Source organism: Lactuca sativa, chromosome 9 (genome assembly GCF_002870075.4).
Source record: "Lactuca sativa cultivar Salinas chromosome 9, Lsat_Salinas_v11, whole genome shotgun sequence".
Classification (NCBI taxonomy): Eukaryota; Viridiplantae; Streptophyta; class Magnoliopsida; order Asterales; family Asteraceae; genus Lactuca; species Lactuca sativa.
This window is the reverse complement of record NC_056631.2, coordinates 226,299,652-226,319,035: the sequence shown is the minus strand read 5'-3', so window position 1 is coordinate 226,319,035 and position 19,384 is coordinate 226,299,652. Positions and strand designations below refer to the sequence as shown.

At 36.6% G+C, this 19,384-nt stretch overlaps 2 protein-coding genes and 1 non-coding gene across 4 annotated transcripts; all 3 read left to right on the top strand.

Moving 5' to 3' along the window:
* The first annotated feature begins 4,944 nt into the window (after positions 1 to 4,944).
* Positions 4,945 to 5,049, top strand: LOC111876919 (small nucleolar RNA R71). The gene has a single exon (XR_002845143.1). It is a non-coding gene; the product is annotated as a small nucleolar RNA R71 (small nucleolar RNA).
* Positions 5,050 to 10,744: 5,695 nt separating this feature from the next.
* Positions 10,745 to 11,678, top strand: LOC122196160 (secreted RxLR effector protein 161-like). Its single transcript, XM_042898508.1, has 2 exons — positions 10,745 to 11,281; positions 11,652 to 11,678. Exons 1-2 carry the CDS (start codon positions 10,745 to 10,747, stop codon positions 11,676 to 11,678), a joined length of 564 nt encoding a protein of 187 aa, XP_042754442.1.
* Positions 11,679 to 13,620: 1,942 nt separating this feature from the next.
* On the top strand, positions 13,621 to 16,284 carry LOC111876903 (probable protein phosphatase 2C 34). Of its 2 annotated transcripts, none has more exons than XM_023873458.3 (6): positions 13,621 to 13,897; positions 14,385 to 14,623; positions 14,860 to 15,168; positions 15,291 to 15,408; positions 15,503 to 15,726; positions 15,989 to 16,284. In XM_023873458.3, the coding sequence occupies exons 2-6, from the start codon at positions 14,417 to 14,419 to the stop codon at positions 16,205 to 16,207; spliced, it is 1,077 nt and encodes a 358-aa protein (XP_023729226.1). In that variant the 5' UTR covers positions 13,621 to 13,897; positions 14,385 to 14,416; the 3' UTR covers positions 16,208 to 16,284. The 2 variants fall into 2 exon arrangements, with proteins under 2 accessions (XP_023729226.1, XP_023729225.1); XM_023873457.3 differs by having other exon boundaries at positions 13,623 to 13,897; positions 14,385 to 14,653.
* Positions 16,285 to 19,384: the final 3,100 nt, after the last annotated feature.

Here is a 19,384-nt window from a genome sequence, read left to right as displayed (position 1 = left end):
CTCGCTATCCATTGCCTCTTTCCATTTCGCAGACTCCGGGCCTGCCATGGTTTCCTTATAGATATTAGGTTCATCAAGATTTATTAGTGTACCATCACTAATATACGTGTCCCCTTCAGTAGTAATATGAACACCATAAAACTGGGGTAGAACTCTAACTCTATCGGAACGTCTAAGAGGTAAGGATTCGTCAATCGGTTCAACGGGAGTTTCCTCCTTGGGTTGAGTGCCAGCGGTAGAGGTTCCTTCATCTATCGACTCTTGAATCTCTTCAAGCTCGATTTGCCTCCCACTGTCTCCTTGGCCTATGAGTTCTCGCTCTCGGAAAACTCCTCTCCTCGCAACAAAGACAACATTGTCCTTCGGTCTATAAAAGAGATATCCAAAGGATGTCTGCGGGTAGCCGATGAAAATACATCGCTCACTTCAGTGTTCGAGCTTGTCGTGAGTATCTCGTCTTACGAAAGCCTCGCAACCCCAAACCTTGATATGTGCCAACGAGGGAGCTTTCCCTGTCCACATCTCGTGTGGTGTTTTGGCAACCTTCTTAGTAGGGACTCGGTTAAGGATATGGGCGGCAGTCTCTAAGGCATACCCCCAAAAAGAGATAGGTAGTGAAGCACGACTCATCATAGAGCGAACGATATCCAATAAGGTTCAATTACGCCTTTCTGCCACACCATTCAACTGCGGTGTCCTAAGAGGCGTCAATTGCGAAACTATTCCACACTCCTTGAGATAATTGTGGAATTCAAGACTTAGGTACTCTCCTCCTCGATCGGATCGAGGCATCTTGATTTTCCTGCCCAATTGATTCTCCACTTCATTCTTGAACTCTTTGAACTTTTCAAAAGTTTCTGACTTCTGCTTGATTAAATAGATATACCCATATCTACTATAATCATCGGTAAAAGTCACGTAGAAGCGGTTCCCATCCTTCGTGGTTGATCTAAATGGTCCACATACATCGGTGTGTATTAAGTCCAATAGACCCTCACCCCTTTCACACGTACTCGTGAAGGGTGATTTAGTCATCTTTCCAAGTAAACAAGACTCGCACGTGTCATCTTCCCTAAGGTCGAATGACTCCAATACTCCATCCTTTTGGAGTTGGGCTATGCGTTTCTTGTTGACATGTCCAAGACGACAATGCCACAAGGATGCTTTATCCATATTAGTGGAAGAATCTATATTCAAAACATCATTTGCTAAGTTATGAACAATCATAATAGTTTCATGAATTCCATTACATGGTATAGCTTCAAAGTAAAAGACACCATTTAGATAAGCCAAAATAGAACCATTCTCATTATTAAAAGAAAATCTAAAACCTTGTCTATATAAACCATGAAATGAAATGATGTTTCTAGCCATTTCTAGCGAATAGCAACAATTGTTCAAATCTAAACATAAATTATTCCTAAGCACTAAAGAATACACTCCAATCTTGGTCACAGGCGACGATCTTCTGTTCCCTATGATTAGATTGATTCTTCCTTGCTCCACATCCCTACTTCTTCTTAGTCCCTGCACATTAGAACAAATGTGATAACCACAACTGGTATCAAGAACCCAAGAAATAGCATGATTAGAATCGTTAGATTTGATTGTATATATACCTGCGAAAGATGGCTTGATCTTTCCTTCCTTGATGGCTTGCAGGTATTCCGGGCAGCTTCTCTTCCAATGTCCTATCTTGTGGCAGTGGTGGCACTCTGCCTCCTTCGGGTTAGGGCAGGGCTTAGTGGGATCAACTTTGGTCCCACTAGAAGAGGCACCATCTCGGGCTTTAACCTTGCGATAGTTCTTAGACGAGGCCTTCCTCTTCTTTCCCTTTCCTTGACCAATAGCCAAGACAGGAGCAGCGGGTGGGTTAGGAGTTGGTGCAACAGACATGTCTTTGAAGTTGCTCTCAGCGACCCTCAAGAGACCTTGGAGTTTGCTTAGGGTGACCTCCTCTTTGTTCATGTGGTAGGTCATCCTAAATTGATTGTACATCGGAGGCAAAGAGTGAAGCACCATGTCGATCACCAAGTCTTCCCCAAAGTCAACATTTAACTTGCGAAGGCGGTCGACATACCTTTGCATCTTTTGCAGGTGCACGGTAAGAGATTGTCCATGACCCATCTTAGCGGAAATCATGTTAGTGAAAATCTCGTAACGTTCTTGTCTCGCGTTTTGGTGGTATCGCTCCAATAAGTCTTGATGCTTCTCATACGGGTACATGTCCTCGTAGGACTTTTGGAATTCGGAGTTCATGGTGGCTATCATGATGCAATGTACCTTCGTTGCATCTTGCTCATGAGTTTCAAAAGCGGTGATTTCAGCCGGAGTAGCGATTTCAGGGTTGATCTTCTCGTCGAGGACATACTCCTTATCCTCATAGCGAGCAATGGTGCGAATGTATCTTATCCATTCGCTAAAGTTCGTTCCATCGAAGGTGACCATTTGGCAAAGGCTCATCAACGTGAAAGAACTAGCAGCAGCGTTGTTTGCGTTCGACATCTACAAATAGAAAGGACAAAGATAGATTAGAATATGAATCCCAAATTATCACCCAATAAGAAAAATTAGGGCTAGGATCCAACAATAACATTTACATATGAGAAAAGGGATGCCGTAATCTAACATGCAAATAAATTGAAGGTAAGTGAATGACGATTCACTAATTCTCCACCATAAAACCTAACTATTAGTTATAAATGTATTGAGAATTCCTAGGTTCGGATGAGATTCATTGAAACTATGCAATGGCATGTTTAAATCTCGATATGCCCCTCTAGTTTGTGACTGGGATACTGAGGATCACAAAGCGGGTGTGCATTACCATGCAAATTCACATGGTTCCTTCATTGTAACGATCACCTATTCGATGTGCCGGTAAACCACACACGCTCAATCGAACTATGATAAACAATGAATCACCCTTTGCCACCTTTGCTTAGAACCAATTAGTGTGCCGGTAAACCACACACGCTCCACTAACTTCTTAGAAAAGGTGCAAAGTGTAATTTCATGGGATTGCATCAATTCACTTTTCCTAAAGTAACTAAGATTGGGAAATTATAAAATATGTGTAGTTACTTTGTATTTCCTATTATACTTTTAATGAGAGGATGAGGTTGCCCTATCCTACCCGTTCGGCTAACGACCCTCCACCGATCAAGCAAGCGGTGGGTGTGAGTGTACACCCATTAAGTGCCATTTTATAGGCCGCAACCTTATACCCACCTTATAGATCGGCTTCGTGAATGAGGCCTACTAACGGTAAGACTAGCATTTTAGTTATACATATATATATATATATATATATATATATATATATATATATATATATATATTAGTATAGGGTTGTATTTTAAACATTTTAAAATCTAGGGTTTGAAATTTAAATTGTCTGAATTAAAACTTTTAATTACAAAATATAAATTTCAAAACTTGAGGACAAGTTTTAAACATTTAAAACATGGAGGATCAAATAACAAATAATTTCAATTAACAATTAATTTCCTAATTATCTATATTTGATTTATTTAAGATTTCTTTCAAGATAATTACCAAAATAATCAAAATAATTAATTAATTATCATATAAGGAAATTAAATATTTTATTAGTTGATAAATATCTTTAGTTAGATCAAGATAATAGTCATATATATCAAAAAATCGGATTAGGGTTGATCTAATATGATTAAGGTAAGTTTCCATAAGATAATCATGAAGAAATCCCGAATCTGGCCATTCCTGATGCTTGGACTCGCCGAGTGCACCAAGGGACTCGCCGAGTCAGGCCAACTCGCCGAGTCCACTATGGAACTCGCCGAGTCCATGACTCAGAAACACATAATCGAATTTTGCAGTATAGTTTCAGACAATTAAGCAACAATTTAATGAAAACCAAGCTAGGCTTTGATACCACTGATGGGTCTTAGCCATAAGAACTTTCCTATGTGCGCATGCAAAACCCTAATGCTTGGATCTAGGCTTTCTAATCAAACATGCTTTGAATCCAAGACTTCTAATGACTATTTAGGTGTAATAACAATATTGAAACAGATCTAAAATCATACCTTTGAATTCCTTGTTGATCTTGTTGTCTTGGAGCTTCTAGAGTCACAATTGTCACTCCTCTAATGGCTTACAAACACCAACTAGCAAGGAGGATGATTTGGGAGAGAGGAGAGGGGAGGAAATCGGCCAGGGTTCTCTTACTTTAGATGAAGTATCGAATTCCTTATGTCATAGGGTCTATTTATACTTGTAGACTCCTTAAGGGTTACAGCTTAAACCCTAATTGGATAATCTTCTCTTAAAGCAATCCAAATCCATTCCTTAGATAAGCTTTTGGATGATTTAAAGCTATCCCTAGCTTCTAGAATCCGTCCAATCCCTATCTAATATGGATTTACAGTCTAAAGTTTAACTATCAAACAATTGACAGTTTATACCCTCTTATTTAATTAATCTCTTTAAGTCACCAACTTAATTCCAATTAATTCTATGACTTATATTAATCAAATAACAATATATTATTCTTTATATTATTCTCATAATATATTAATAATATTTACTCTCCCTTAATAAATCATCCTATCAAGTTTCTATGGTGAAGGAAACACAAAAGGACCATGCACAACCGGGTCAAATACTTCCCTAATATAGTTGCAGCCTTAGACACTATTCCAACACATTTGTGTCAACCTCCGGTCCATATTATTTAGCATAGCCATCATGGCTGCTATTTCTTCAGTTTGGGCTCCTCCACCGCCTTTGATTCCATCTTGCCTAGGGTTGTGGTATTCGTGAGAGTGCTTCGTGAATTCTTCAATTAGCTCCTTAACCTCCCTTGGATTTTTCTTTGTCAAAGGTCCTTGAGATTCAAGGAGTTGTCTTGTCATAAAGTTGAACCCATCATAGAAAATCGACATCTCTTGTTGCACATTTAGATCATGCTGATGGCAATTTCTAATCAAGCCCTTGTACCGCTCCCATGCTTCGTATAATGACTCCCCCGGCTGTTGCAAAGTTGGCTATTGCCTTCTTGAGTTTAGCTATCTTGGATGGTGGGCAAAACTGGTCCAGAAATTGCTCACGCATTTGAGCCTAAGTGGTGATTGTACCCTGTGGAAGTGATTTTAACCGCTCTTTAGCAGCTCCCTTGAAAGTAATGGGAAGCATCCTAAGCAAGATGGTGTTTCTGTTGACATTTGGGACATTGAAGTAATCCACAATGTCATTGACTTCATCTAAATGCTTAAAAGCATCCTCATGATCTTTCCCAAAAAATGGGATATCCTTCAGTGCAGTCAAGATGTGCCCCTTCAGCTCGAATGTGGCAGTGGCAGTTATTGCGGATTGGACTAAACCGGGACCTACATCTTCTCGGATCCGCTTCTTGTAAGCTCCCATGGACATCTCTTCAATTGCTGCCATCTCGTTCCTTGGCTCGTTCTCGGGTTCGCTCGTTTGTTCTTCAAATTCAGGCTCGGTATCGTATTCGGATTCAGTTTGGACGAGTATTTGATCCAAGTGTTCAAGCTTGCTCTTGTTCTATGATGATGAGCTTGACTCTCCTGTCTTCTTTCCCGACTTTCTTGAAAATGATGACTTTAATTCTTGCAGTGGCGTCTTCTTATCAGTCTTCTTGTGAAGTGCAGCTTCTGGATCTTCAATCGGTGGCACCAAAGGTGTGGTAGATCCTCTGGTCATGAATTCCTATAACTCGATAAAATAAAAACGTAAAACTGAACTAAAATAAGAAAATACTAAAAAGTGAAAATTATAGCTCTCACGTTGTGAGTTTATAAAGCTCACGTTGTGAATTCTGTGACAGAAACAAAAATCAAAATTTTTGCTAAAACAGTATGCTACTAAGCTAATAAAAATAAATAACTAATTAACTTTTTACAGATTTTATCCCACAAAAAGGGTCGATTAATCTAATGCAACTAAATAAACTAATAAACTGGCCGTTCCCCGGCAACGGCGCCAAAAACTTGATGTGCACGGATGTACCCACTAATTTTAGTATTTATAACCTAACAAACTTAAACTAACTATGCACTTATTGGCAGTGTACCTAGTCAGATTATAGTATAGCTTGGGTAAGTCGGGTGTCGATCACAGGGAACGGTGTTACTAATTAATCTACTTGCTATCAAATTAACCTAATTATTAACAAGTTTAGAAAGGGTTTTACCTGATTTTACAAGATCAGACGAACTTAACTCAAATTCAATCAATAAGTAAAAACACTCTTGTCTAGTTTGAATCCACTTCGTCCTGATGGCTAGCTAATAATTATGGATTATCAAGTTGGTTTTAATTGTATTAGTAATTTAAGTCTAACTTTACCAATAATTAATTAATTCATGTCAAACTATGTATGGTCACACACAATTAAACACTGAACCAATTATGAATATGAATATGCTATGTAAGATTTATTATGTAAACGTAATTATAGTCACAATCCATGTTCTCTAGCACAGCTAAGTTTATTTACTCTAGTTACTAACTAAGATTGGTCAATCCTAGCTCCAACAATTTAATGCTCACTAAATCATTAGGTAAACAAGTTCATGCAGTTAATGGTCACTAAGCTACATAGAACATGAAATTAAGCAACTAGATAAACAAACACAACCATGCTAGGTAACTATAAATCAAACACAAGCAATTTACCAACTAAATAAATCCATATAAAATTAAGCTATTCATAAGTTGGAAGCTTCATCTAGCTAAGCAAGAGTAGCTAGATTCAGCTGCTCATAATAGCAACTAACACACTAACACAAATCAAAGTATAGTGAAACATGTTCCTAGGGAACAAATAAGTAAACTAAATTATGGACCTTCACTCTTTTGGTGTTGAAAACCTCTTTCCAGAACCTTTCTTCTGCTGAAAATCGCCTTCTGAGCCCCTTTCTCTAGCCAAAAGTCCCTCTTATTCGTAATGGTTAAGGATATATATAGTTGCTGATTTTAATAATTCACGTCGTGAATAATAAGATATTCACGTCGTGAGTTCCAGGTAACCGTGCCCGTCAAGGATCCCTTCACCCGCGTACATATCTTCTAGAACTTATTCTCACATCGTGAATCTTCCAGTTCTCACGACGTGAAGACACTTTTTCCTGATTTTCTTGTCCTTTAATCTTTAAACTCCCAAAGTTTCTTCCGTTAACGTTTTTAGTCCCTTTTCTTCAAAGTGTCTTCTTTTTTTGCTGCAAATAACATTTAAGCCCATAAGTACCATTATTCTCAGCAAATTACCAACTTATATATAAAAATGTACTTAAATATTGCCTAAAAATAGGTATAAATATGGCAATATCACATTCACAAAATCCTCTAGCATATTGGCTTACATTTTTTGTGCTTAGAAATGTAAGTGTCCACTTGGATTATCCTAGGATGAATTTCTTATAACCCAGACATAGGGTAGAAATATCAGTTCGGAAAGTGGTATCACGATCCAAATTGGTATCCAGATCTGCATCACATACCCTAATTTTTCCTACAATCGAACTGATATTTTATGTTTCTGGAGATGGGTGACTCAATCCGCGAGATGACCATTAAGTTTGCCAAGTTGGAGAAGTTTGAAGACGTTGATTTTAGGCATTGGAAGAAAAAGATGCACTTCATGCTGACCACTCTGAAAGCAGCATACGTGCTGACTACTCCAAGACCAGCAGAGCCTGCGAAAAGTGTTGTTGAGACGGCTGAAGCGACAAGAAAGAGACAAAAGTGGGACAATGATGACTACATCTGCGAAGGTCACATTCTGAACGATATGTCTGATGCTTTATTTGATATCCATAGTGAAGCCTTGTGTGCCAAGGAGTTGTGGGATACCCTTGAAATGAAATACATTACTGAGGATGCTTCTAGAAAGAAGTTTCTGGTTAGTGACTTTAATAATTATAAGATGGTAGATTCAAGGTTTGTCACTGAACAATATACGGATAGTTTAAACTGCACAAAATGAATATGGATAAATCCATAGTTGTGTCCACTATCATTGACAAACTGCCTCCGTCTTGGAAAGACTTCAAACATAAATTGAAACATAAAAAAGAGGAACTGTCATTGGTTCAACTTGCTAGTCACATTCGTATTAAAGAATCTCTTCATGCGAAGGAAAGTGACAAATATGAAAAAAACCCAAAGGAAAAGTTGAACCTGGATAGCCCTCGGTTCATATGGTTGGAAACAAACCAAGGAACCAGAACCACAAAGGACATGGAAAACGTAAGCAGGAACATGTCCCAAGCAACTCCAACAAAAAGACAAAGGATCTGGTTTGTTGGAGGTGCAATCAAGTTGGGCATTGCAAGCGTGATTGTCATGTGAATTTGGGCAACAATGGTGCAGGAAACAGTGGAACCAATGGGAAAGTGAACGCGTCTTCGGCCCAAGTTAAAGGAGGTCAGTTTTTGACTAAATTTGATAATTCTAATCAAAATTATGTTTATTATGTTTCATTTATCCCAGAATCATTCTATGTGCTGGATGATGATGTTGCTTGGTGGATCGACTACGGAGCAACGAACCATGCATGCAAGGATAAACGGATGTTTGAAACATTAACTCCGCTTGAAGATGGGTCGGTGCTGAAAATGGGAGACGATTCTTTTATTCCTATTTGTGGTTTAGGTGTCGTGTGTCTTGAATTTACTTCTGGAAAGACAATTAGGTTATTTGATGTTTTGTTTGTTCCCAAGATTCGCAAGAATCTTGTTAGCTCTAGTTGTTAGAATTCTGATGGTTTTAAACAAGTTATTGAGCCAGATAAGTTTGTTTTGTCTAAGGGTGGAATGTTTGTTGGCTTTGGATATTTAATTAATAGAATGTTTCGCTTGAATATTGTTGACAAATTATTACCTGTTCAGAATTCTACATTTGTATCTTCTGCTTCTAATGTTGATAAATCTATGCTTTGGCATGTAAGATTAGGTCATGTCAACTTTAGAAGGATGCATGAGATGTCAAAAGATGGATTAATTCCAGCCTTTGATATGACATCTGATAAATGTAAAACATGCATGCTTACAAAAGTAACAAAACAGCCCTTTCCTAGTGTCACTAGAAATTCAACTGCTTTGGAACTTGTATATAGTAACCTGTGTGATTTTCATTCCACTCCTTTTTTGGGATATAAAAAGTATGTAGTCTTTTTTATTGATGACTATACTAGGTTTTGCTATGTGTATTTGTTGCACTCTAAGGATGAAGCCTTAGATAAATTCAAAATATACAAAACCGAGGTGGAATTGCAATTGGGCATTCCGGTTAAATGTCTCAGGACTGATAGGGGAGGTGAATATATGGATCTCATATACTTCCAATCGGTGGGTATCATTAATGAGACCACGACACCTTACACGCCTCAACAGAATGACATTGCTGAACGCAAAAGTCGAGTTTTAAAAGAAATGGTAAACTCGATGTTGTCTTACTCGGGATTGAGTGAAGGATTCTAGGGAGAGGCCATGTTAACGACCTGCTATTTGTTAAATAGGGTTCCAAATAAAAGGAACAAAACAGTCCCATATGAACTTTGGTTCAAGAAAAAGCCGAATTTGAGTTATTTTCGGGTTTGGGGATGTCGAGCAGTTGTAAAACTTACTGAGCCGACAAAGAAAATTTTGGGAGAACGTGGAATTGATTGCATATTCATTGGATATGTTGAACATTCCAAGGCATAATGGTTTTATGTAATAGAACCTAATGACTCGGTTTCGAGTAACACTGTTATCGAATCACGCGACGCAATTTTTGATGAGATGAGGTTTTCGTCGATTCAAAGGCCCAAGGATCTGACGTTTGATGCTAATAAAGAGCAAAATTCAGAAAGTCAAGATGGTGGTATCATGCAAGAACCACAAGATATTCGTAGAAGCAAAAGAGGTCAAATTGCGAAAAATTTCGGATCCAACTTCCAACTGTACTTGGTGGAAGGTTCAAGGGATGAAATTAATCTTGAATACTCTTATTGATATAGTATTGAAGATGATCCTAAGACCTATCAAGAGGCCATAAAGTCTCATGATGGTGCCTTTTGGAAGGAAGCAATTGATGATGAAATGTCATCAATTCTTGAGAACAACACATGGGTGTTGTCTGATTTGCCTCTGGGTTCTAAACCACTTGGTTGCAAATGGATTTTAAAAAAGAAAATGAGTGTTAATGGGACTATTGACAAATTCAAAGCCCGGTTAGTCATTCAAGGTTTTAGAGAAAAAGCCGATATTGACTATTTTGATACATATGCTCCAGTTGCACGTATTTCTACTATTAGATTGTTGGTTTGTTTGGCAAGTATCTAGAATCTGGTTATTCACCAAATGGATGTGAAAACAACATTTTTAAATGGTGATCTTGACGAGGAAGTTTACATGAAACAACCAGAAGGTTTCATTATGCCCGGTAAAGAGCATGTGGTTTGTAAACTTGTCAAATCTTTGTATGGGCTGAAACAAGCCCCTAAACAATGGCATCAAAAATTTGATGAGGTGATTTTGTCTTTTGGTTTCAAAACAAACCAATGTGACAAATGTGTTTATAGTAGATTTGATGATGCTACTAGAACTGGAGTGATCATTTGCTTATAATTGTTGTAATAATTGGAATAAGAATTAAGAGGATGAACAAAAGATTGGCAATGAATCAAAGTCACTATATTGAGAAAATTCTCAAGCGGTTTAATTTTACCGAGTGTTCTCCTGTGAGTACCCCTATGGACCCAAGTGTGAAATTAATGCCAAATAATGGTGTTCCCATTTCACAATTGGAATACTCTAAGGCTATTGGTAGCTTGATGTATGCCATGACAAGTACCAAACCTGATATTGCGTTTGCTGTGGGTAAGTTGAGCAGGTACACTAGCAATCCTAGTTCTCAACATTGGCAAGCAGTGAATAGAGTGTTTAAGTATCTCAAGGGAACCATGAATTATGGTTTGAGTTACTTGGGGAGTCCTTCGGTTTTAGAAGGTCATTCAGATGCAACTTGGATTACCAACATGGAGGACCATTCCTCAACTTCTTGTTGGGTATTCTTGCTTGGGGGAGGTGCCATTTCTTGGGCTTCCAAGAAGAAATCTTGCATTACAAACTCGACAATAGAATCTGAGTTTGTTGCGTTAGCAGCTGCTGGTAAAGAAGCAGAGTGGCTAAGGAATTTAGTCTATGAGATTCCTTTGTGGTCTAAACCGATATCACCTATTTCTATCCTTTGTGATAGTGTTGCCGCTTTGGCTAAGGCATATAGCCAGGTTTATAATGGCAAGTCTAGACACCTAGGTGTTATACATAGTATGATTAGCGAACTAATCATGAATGGTGTGATTTCGGTTGATTTTGTGAAATCGCAACAAAATTTAGCAAATCACTTGACTAAAGGTCTGACAAGAGACTTAGTGCACAAGTCTGTAATCGGGATGTAATTAAAGTCCATTTAATTCTATAATGATGAGACACCCAATTCCCTCCTAATATATTGTTAGGAGTTAAATTCAATGTGGAAAGCTTATACTTATAGATTGGAACACATAAAGTATTCATCCTAGGTATGTGTTCGGTTCTGCAAGTTAGTCAGGTTGAAGTTTAACTTCTTAATAATTCCTTTGATAAATGTATGTGCAGATACATGGAAAGGAGTTACTTACGTGATTGTGAAGTGTAGTCGCATTTCAAGAGGTTGTGGACTTGACCTTGATACGATCATGAGAGGATTGGGACACACGGCTTATATAATAGTGTCAAGTTGTATTATGCTAGAAATTCAATAAACTAGTATGTATTTTACTTTCTGGTATTCAAATGGGTTGATGGGTTTAATTCTTAGAACACCCTGATTCTCGAGTATTTGCAAGTGTATGATACTAAGTGGAAATTCAATCGTTTTGATATTTTCATTATGTACTGGTTTGGTTTGTTTTGATAAGGTTATGTTTGTTCAAGGGTTACACTAAAATGGGGGAGGATTGTTGGTGATTTTAGGTTCACCATGTGATTTTAAGTAACTGAAACTAACATTTGAGCTAAGGGGCTTCATAATTGACTCTAATATATGTATGGAGTAGTGCAGAGTGCACGCTTGTATAAGATCGAATTAGAAGTCGGTTCGAAGACTAGTCAGGGGTCCGGGGGCAGCGCCCCCGAGTCCGTGGTTTCCAAAGGGGCAGCGCCTCTAGCGGGGTCCAAGGGGCAGAGCCCCTGGCTGGGGTCCCGCGGGGTCGAGGGGCAGCGCCCCAAAACCTCACCGAATTTTGCATGCGGGAACATAATGGAAAATTCAATTTCTTGAGGGTGACTATGGTAAAACTAATGAAACTCCTTACTTTCGGTAACCCTAATCCGGATTAACATTACTTGCTTTCAAAGCAACTAATGACGGCCCAACCATAATGAAACCCTAATCTTGTTTAATATATAAACGACTCTTCCTCTACAGAAGAGGGTTACGATCTTAAGCTCTAGTTTTTCATCACACATTCACAAAATCCTCTAGCATATTGGCTTACGTTTTCTGTGCCTTGAAACGTAAGTGTCCACTTGGATTATCCTAGGATGAATTTCTTGTAACCCAGACATAGTGTAGAAATATCAGTTCGAAAAGTGATATCACGATCTAAGTTGGTATCTAGATCTCCACCACACACCCTAATTTTTCCTAAAACAGACACACGGTATAAGAATGTATGTTTTTTCTGGATTGATTACATATTATTAATATAGCTAAATTATGGAGTTTGGCGTGGAATATCGAGGAACTTAAGTCATTAAACAAGAACATCAAGTACTCAAAGGTGTTGTATGTTTTTTTTTTCTAAAAAATCACTTCTCTCGATTTATTGTTGCGCGATGCAGTACTTTACCCTTTGTAGCTTTTTGTTTTTCAGAAGATTTCTGACTTAAAAACTGATGTGCGTGTGCTGCGTGGCGCAACACTTGACCCTCTGCTTCAAACATTTTCACACCTTACTTTAACTTATTTCAGAAGTCTGCAGATGTTAAAAAACAAATAGATTTTTTATTACATGTTGTAGCCGTTTGGTCTCCGTCTTGTACTAAATAAGGTTGCAAAGGTGGTCCATAGACTTCATACATTTTCGTTTCGAAAAAACAGAATGGTACCAAAGTTGTTACCGATTCTCATAATAAGTTATTTTTTCTGAGGAACAATCATAAACTCAAGTTGGTGTCGTGTTATTATTTTATGGATTGCATGTTACGATTATTTATATTGATAAATTTGTGTAAACTTATATTAAAATTAAATTTTGTATGTCGAATTTCATTGTTGGCAATCAAGATATTTTGTATTTAATTATTAAAACAAATCGCAGTCGTACCTCATTTGCATTATATATATTATATATGTTGATTCATAATAATAATAATAATTCAGTTTTTAAATACTCGACTTAATATTTTGTCATGTGGTTGATATGCACCGTCCTAATATTCTTATCTATTTGTTTTTTTTTTAAATCCATGCGATATTTGAGAAAAGATCTTTTAAACATACAAAAATATCAAGATTCACGATTACCGTAATATCAAAATTAAATATATAAAGAGAAGTATATTTAATATTGGATATTCAGTTGTTCCATACAAGTCAATAATGCGAATACAGTCTCTTATGACGCTTGTACAATCGTCAAAAAAACAAGGATAACGTATGGATTTATGTGCAGAAATAGTTTTTAAAAAGTTGTGTAGAGTATACATATACGATCACCGCTTTCTTTGTTTTCCTCTCCTCTCTAGAAACCCAAATGAATTATTATTATTATCTCCATCCGTTTTATTGTTATCTCAGATGCTCATGTCGGAATTCCCTCTTACTCCGGCCACTTGTTTATTTTTCCGATAAGAACAAGGTTTTTTCTACTCAATCTCTTCTCCTTTAATTTCTTTTTATATTCTTGGGTATTTTTTTTCTTAAGATGACATGTATTTGTTGAAGTCCATGTGGGATGATAAATACTATCTGCAAATTTTTTTGATACTTGTTAGTGGATGGGGATGGGTTGTTCGATTAGGAGAAGGGTCTTTTTCTGATTTCTCTTTTTGGGAAAAATTTATAGCTGGGTTTATGTTACTGCAAATGGAATAATGCAGTCACATTCACAGTTTCAGTTCTTGGAAAGAAGCTATCTTTCCAGATAGGATAAAAAGAAATGTGTATTTTTGAATATTCAAAGGTTCAATTTGTGTTAAAGATGACAAATTTATTCACTAATCAAACGACAGAATCTATGTGGATTGATGGAATTCCATGTCAAAAAGTTATATTCTCTGCTTTTTTATTCAGAATCTACATATATATTTACCCTCAAATATATAACTTTTATATTGTGGAAACAGGATTGTTGAGGATAGTGGATTAGATAGTAGCTATGGGGCGTTTCACATCCATGTTTAGTGGGCTAACAAGATCGTTTTCCACAACAAAGAAAGTGAAGAGTTCAGGGGATCACGGTGGAAAAGAGACATCAGAAACCATGGTAAAAGATGCAAAGAAGAAGGATTTGATCTTAAGATCTTCTGGCTGCATTAACGTCCATAATTTGGCTTCTGTTTGCTCCAGAAGAGGCGAAAAGGGGGTAAATCAAGATTGTTGCATCGTATGGGAGGTATATATATATATATATATATATATATATATATATATATATATATATATATATATATATATATATATATATATATATATATATATATATATATATATATATATATATATATATATATATATATTATTTATTATTTTTTTTTTCCAATCTTTATTATCGTAATTATCCATTGACTTAAAAACTTCATTTGTCACTCATGGGTGCAGGAATTTGGAGGACAGGAAGAAATGACGTTCTGTGGGATTTTCGATGGTCATGGTTCATGGGGACATTACGTTGCAAAAAGAGTATGTGAATCGATACCTTCAACATTGCTATGCAATTGGCAAGAAGAGATGATGCAAGTCGAAGCTTCACTTGACTTACAACCTGTTAAAGTTAAAAAGCTCGACAGATTCCATGTATGGAAGAATTCTTTCATAAGGACTTGTGCTTCTGTTGATCACGATCTACGAGAATGCCGTAAATTTGATTCTTTTCATAGTGGAACCACTGCTTTAGCTGTTGTTAAACAGGTAGGTTAGGTAGACTTGTTTTGTATTTATTGATCTCCTAACTAATAACCTTCAAAAAAGATCGACGAAACTTAATTACCAATTATATATTATTATTATTATTATTATTGTTTTGAATCCAGGGTGAACTTCTAGTGATAGCAAATGTTGGGGATTCACGTGCAGTACTGGCTACAACTAGCGATGATGGGTGCTTGGTACCAGTACAACTTACTGTTGATTTCAAGCCAAATCTACCTCGTAAGTATCTTTAGAGGCCCTTCACTTTAAAATTATCATATGCATTCATGTCATGGAGGATAATATGATAACTTATTCATTTACGTTTGTACAGATGAGGCTGAGCGAATAGTTGAATGCAAAGGACGGGTTTTTTGTTTAGAAGATGAGCCTGGTGTGCACCGGCTATGGTTACCAAATGAGGAGTCACCTGGTCTGGCTATGTCAAGAGCCTTTGGTGACTATTGTGTCAAAGATTTTGGACTTATATCTGTGCCTCAAGTAACAGAAAGACGTATAACTAGGAAAGACCAATTTATCGTGCTTGCTTCCGATGGGGTACTTATGATTATTTCAACTTACATACATATATACTATATTATACCGAACTATAGACCGAACTAGACACGATTGAACAAGAAAAACGATATCATCTTGTTACACCTTTTTAGATGGAAGAAAATATGTTAAGCTTTATCTATTTAACAATTGACAAGCCCAATGCTCATGTAATATATTAAGCCTTAGAGTGTAGAAATTGCTAGAGAAGATCTTAGAAAACTAATTGTCTATTTTATTTTTTGTGAATTAATTCGTGTAGGTGTGGGATGTAGTTTCGAATGAAGAAGCAGTGGAGATCGTGTCGTCTACCGTTGACAAGGCTAAATCGGCAAAACGATTGGTGGAGTTTGCGGGGCGAGCCTGGAAACGGAAGAGGAAAGGGTTTGCAAGCGATGATATCTCGGCTATTTGTCTCTTTTTTAATAATGGTTCACCTTCATCTCAGCAAATTCATCCTCTAGCTAGTAGCGACTCTTAACGATTATCTCATGTAAATCTTAATGAGATATGGTTGTTCTTATGGTGATTCAAAGCATTTTATCCAATTTCCTACAATTACGAGTTGGTATATTTTTGTCTTGCTTTTCATTAAACCAAACGACTTGAGTTGCCTACAATGTAGCATAGTTGATTCGTCGATAGATACTTACAAAAGTAGAGGATTAGAATCCAGTGTCTCATGCCGATCCACTTAGTGACAAAAATGGCTCTAATGTTAATGTATTCTTCGAAAATGGGTATCTAGGCTCACAGCTCTCATGTTGATCTGCCATCAACCATGCGTAATCTAGGCTTCCAACTCTCGTGTTGTTCCACAAACAACCACTCAATATAAGATATCCTACAATAAAACAATCATGCAATCAAAACCTATACTAGCCTACTGGCCTTATCATCATATTACAATATCACTACATCCTAACATACAAGGGATATATTTTGTAGTACATAGTATAGTGAGATAACTCACTTGGATCGAAAACTAAATAAACCATAGCCAAACGCACAAATCCCGCAGTAACAGTCTCACGAACCGTTTGAAGGCCAAATAAAGGCCATACCTTAGTCTATAACTTTTATATCCACCAATTTGTCCAAAAGTCAAATTTGTCAAGAAGTCAACGGTCAAAGTAAAAGCCAACAACCCTAAAAATCAAATAGGCACACTAAACCCTCATACAAGAGTGTCGTGCCCAATACAAAAAAATAAATGATATTTTCAACATAAGTCGCACCACGCCCCCATATATACGCGGTACGCTTAAGGTGATATTCAACCATTTAAAAAAACCTCTTAAACCCTTAAGCCAAAGGCCAATACTTTCATATCTCGTAATAAACAATTACCTAATGGATAAACTTTCCAACTTTATCCTTACACTAGCCACATACCAACTAAAAGCTAAACCCTAGATCATAAAAGTATCCAAAAATGGCTAATTCGTCAAGCATGGAGAAAAGAGAGCTTTTGCATGCACTCTGTGACGACCCTAAATTTCTATTTTATAAGTCAACCAAACCAATCAAAGGTCCAGACTCATTCTATTGTCATTCTAATTTATTAAGTGTTACATTATAGGTTTTTGAGCCTTGTACACTTAAGAGTTGTGTGTTATGAAGTATTAGCTTGAGATCAGAAGACTGCACCCGAGCCAGGAACACCATCATGTGAGGTTCATGGTCGTAAACCTTGTTTACGGCCGTGAACTCTCTGTTTGCCGTGATCTCCTCCCTATAAGTAGGTTTTTGCTTCATTTTTCATTCATTTCTACTCCTTCCAGCCGTGAACTTGAGTTCTCTCTCAAGTATCATCCATAAAAGGGCCTTCTATCACCTCAACAACGTAAGTAACTCACCCTTCTTCTTGTTGTTACTTGAAAGCCCTCTTCCTTTCATTTTGATTCATTATCTTCTCATCTAGAACTTCAAGATCTTCAAGGTTCTGGCCGTGAACCCTTCAAACATTCATCATTAGGCCATGAACCATTCATGTTGGGCCGTGAACATTAAAGTAGACCGTGAACACTTCATGTGTTCTTGGGCCGTGATCAATCCTTAGGGCCGTGAACCCTCATTCAACCTAATAACTTGCTTCCAACCCTCATTTGGTGAGTTGTTCTTGCATCCTAGGTTGATTCCCTCACACCTTTGTGGTTATAATCACTACTATCATGCCTATATGTATAATTATATGTTATTTAGGACTCATTTGTGCTCAGGAACTCCAATCATAGGAGTAACACTCTTATCCCAGTCTTCAATCGAATCACTCACATAAGGTGAGTTCATACCCTTATAATCTACCTTTTTAATGTTTTTAAATGCTTTTAAGGGGGGGGGGGGGGGGTAATGCAAGTTGAACACAATTAAATTGTGTTAATATTTACCTGTGATATCAATCACATAAAAGGTTTTCTTATGCTTTTAAATATTGTGTTAACAATAAAAGAGTACCAAATACTTCCAAAATGACTTAAAGTCATGTAAACTCTTTAAAGTCATGTAGACTCTTTTTAAACACTGTTAAACTCTTTTAATATTGTTAAACTCTTTTAATACTGTTAAAGTCTTTGAAAATGTTTTATAAACTCTTTTATGTTATATTTGTCAAAATCATGTTCATATATGTCTAGGTATATAAATAAGACTTAAAGGGCTTAGGACAAATGAGTTGCCTTATTTCCTTTTCCTTGCTTGGATGTGGGCTTAAGGTGATGTTATTTGTCCGAATGTCGTTCCCTTCTTATATATATATATATATATATATATATATATATATATATATATATATATATATATATATATATAAGGTTACTTCCATCAATACTGTTACCTTTGTATCACGTTGAGCAAAAGGGTACATTCATGAGAGATCATGCTAACGAACGTATGAATTATAATAAGTATAATTTATGAACAAACGAGAAATCTAATTTTACTAGATAAGTATACCAGTTTTAAAATACTTTGTTAAGAGAAGGATATAATTCAATCTTTACTTAAAACTAGATAAACCAAAAATGTGAGATACTACTTCACGGAATAGCATTATACTTGTTATGTCGCATTTTGTAACCAAGGTCTCTTGGAGGGAGAGCAGTCATTATGTGTATAGATCTATACGAGACTGACAATCCTACATCCCAACTGTTAGCTACAGTCCGACAGACAAGCCAAGGGGTGACAAATGTCACATCAGTTTCGATGCTAGAAGATCGTCGTGTTTATACTAGTTAATTAGCATGGTTATAACCTCATCATATTTTAACCCTAATTCACCAGTTTAATTATAGGGTAGTTGTTACACCGATAGTGTATTTTTAAGAAATACTATCATATTAATCATTTTCCACAAACGAAACAGAATGGTTTTATAGGATTAAAACTACTTTACAGAACGATTTTATGGGATTAAAACTACTTTACAGAACGGTTTTATGGGATTAAAACTACCTTTCACAAACAAAATGGAAAACATTCTTCTTATAATTTTATCGAGAGTTAAAATTATGTTAAACTATATTATAAGTACAATAATACTTAAACATAACTGTTTTATGAGATTAAAGCTACTTTTCAGTTGTAAAGCAGAAAATATAGGATTTTCTAAAACTTAATCAATCACCTTCTTAAAACTAAAGCAATAATAACTAAT

Coding starts and splice junctions, on each gene's coding strand:
- LOC122196160 (XM_042898508.1), top strand. CDS start 10,745: ATGGACCCAAGTGTGAAATTAATGCCAAATAATGGTGTTCCCATTTCA. Junction 11,282..11,651: donor TGGCTAAGGCATATAGCCAG/GTTTATAATGGC, acceptor ATGTATGTGCAG/ATACATGGAAAGGAGTTACT.
- LOC111876903 (XM_023873457.3), top strand. CDS start 14,417: ATGGGGCGTTTCACATCCATGTTTAGTGGGCTAACAAGATCGTTTTCC. Junction 14,654..14,859: donor ATTGTTGCATCGTATGGGAG/GTATATATATAT, acceptor TCATGGGTGCAG/GAATTTGGAGGACAGGAAGA. Junction 15,409..15,502: donor TTTCAAGCCAAATCTACCTC/GTAAGTATCTTT, acceptor ACGTTTGTACAG/ATGAGGCTGAGCGAATAGTT.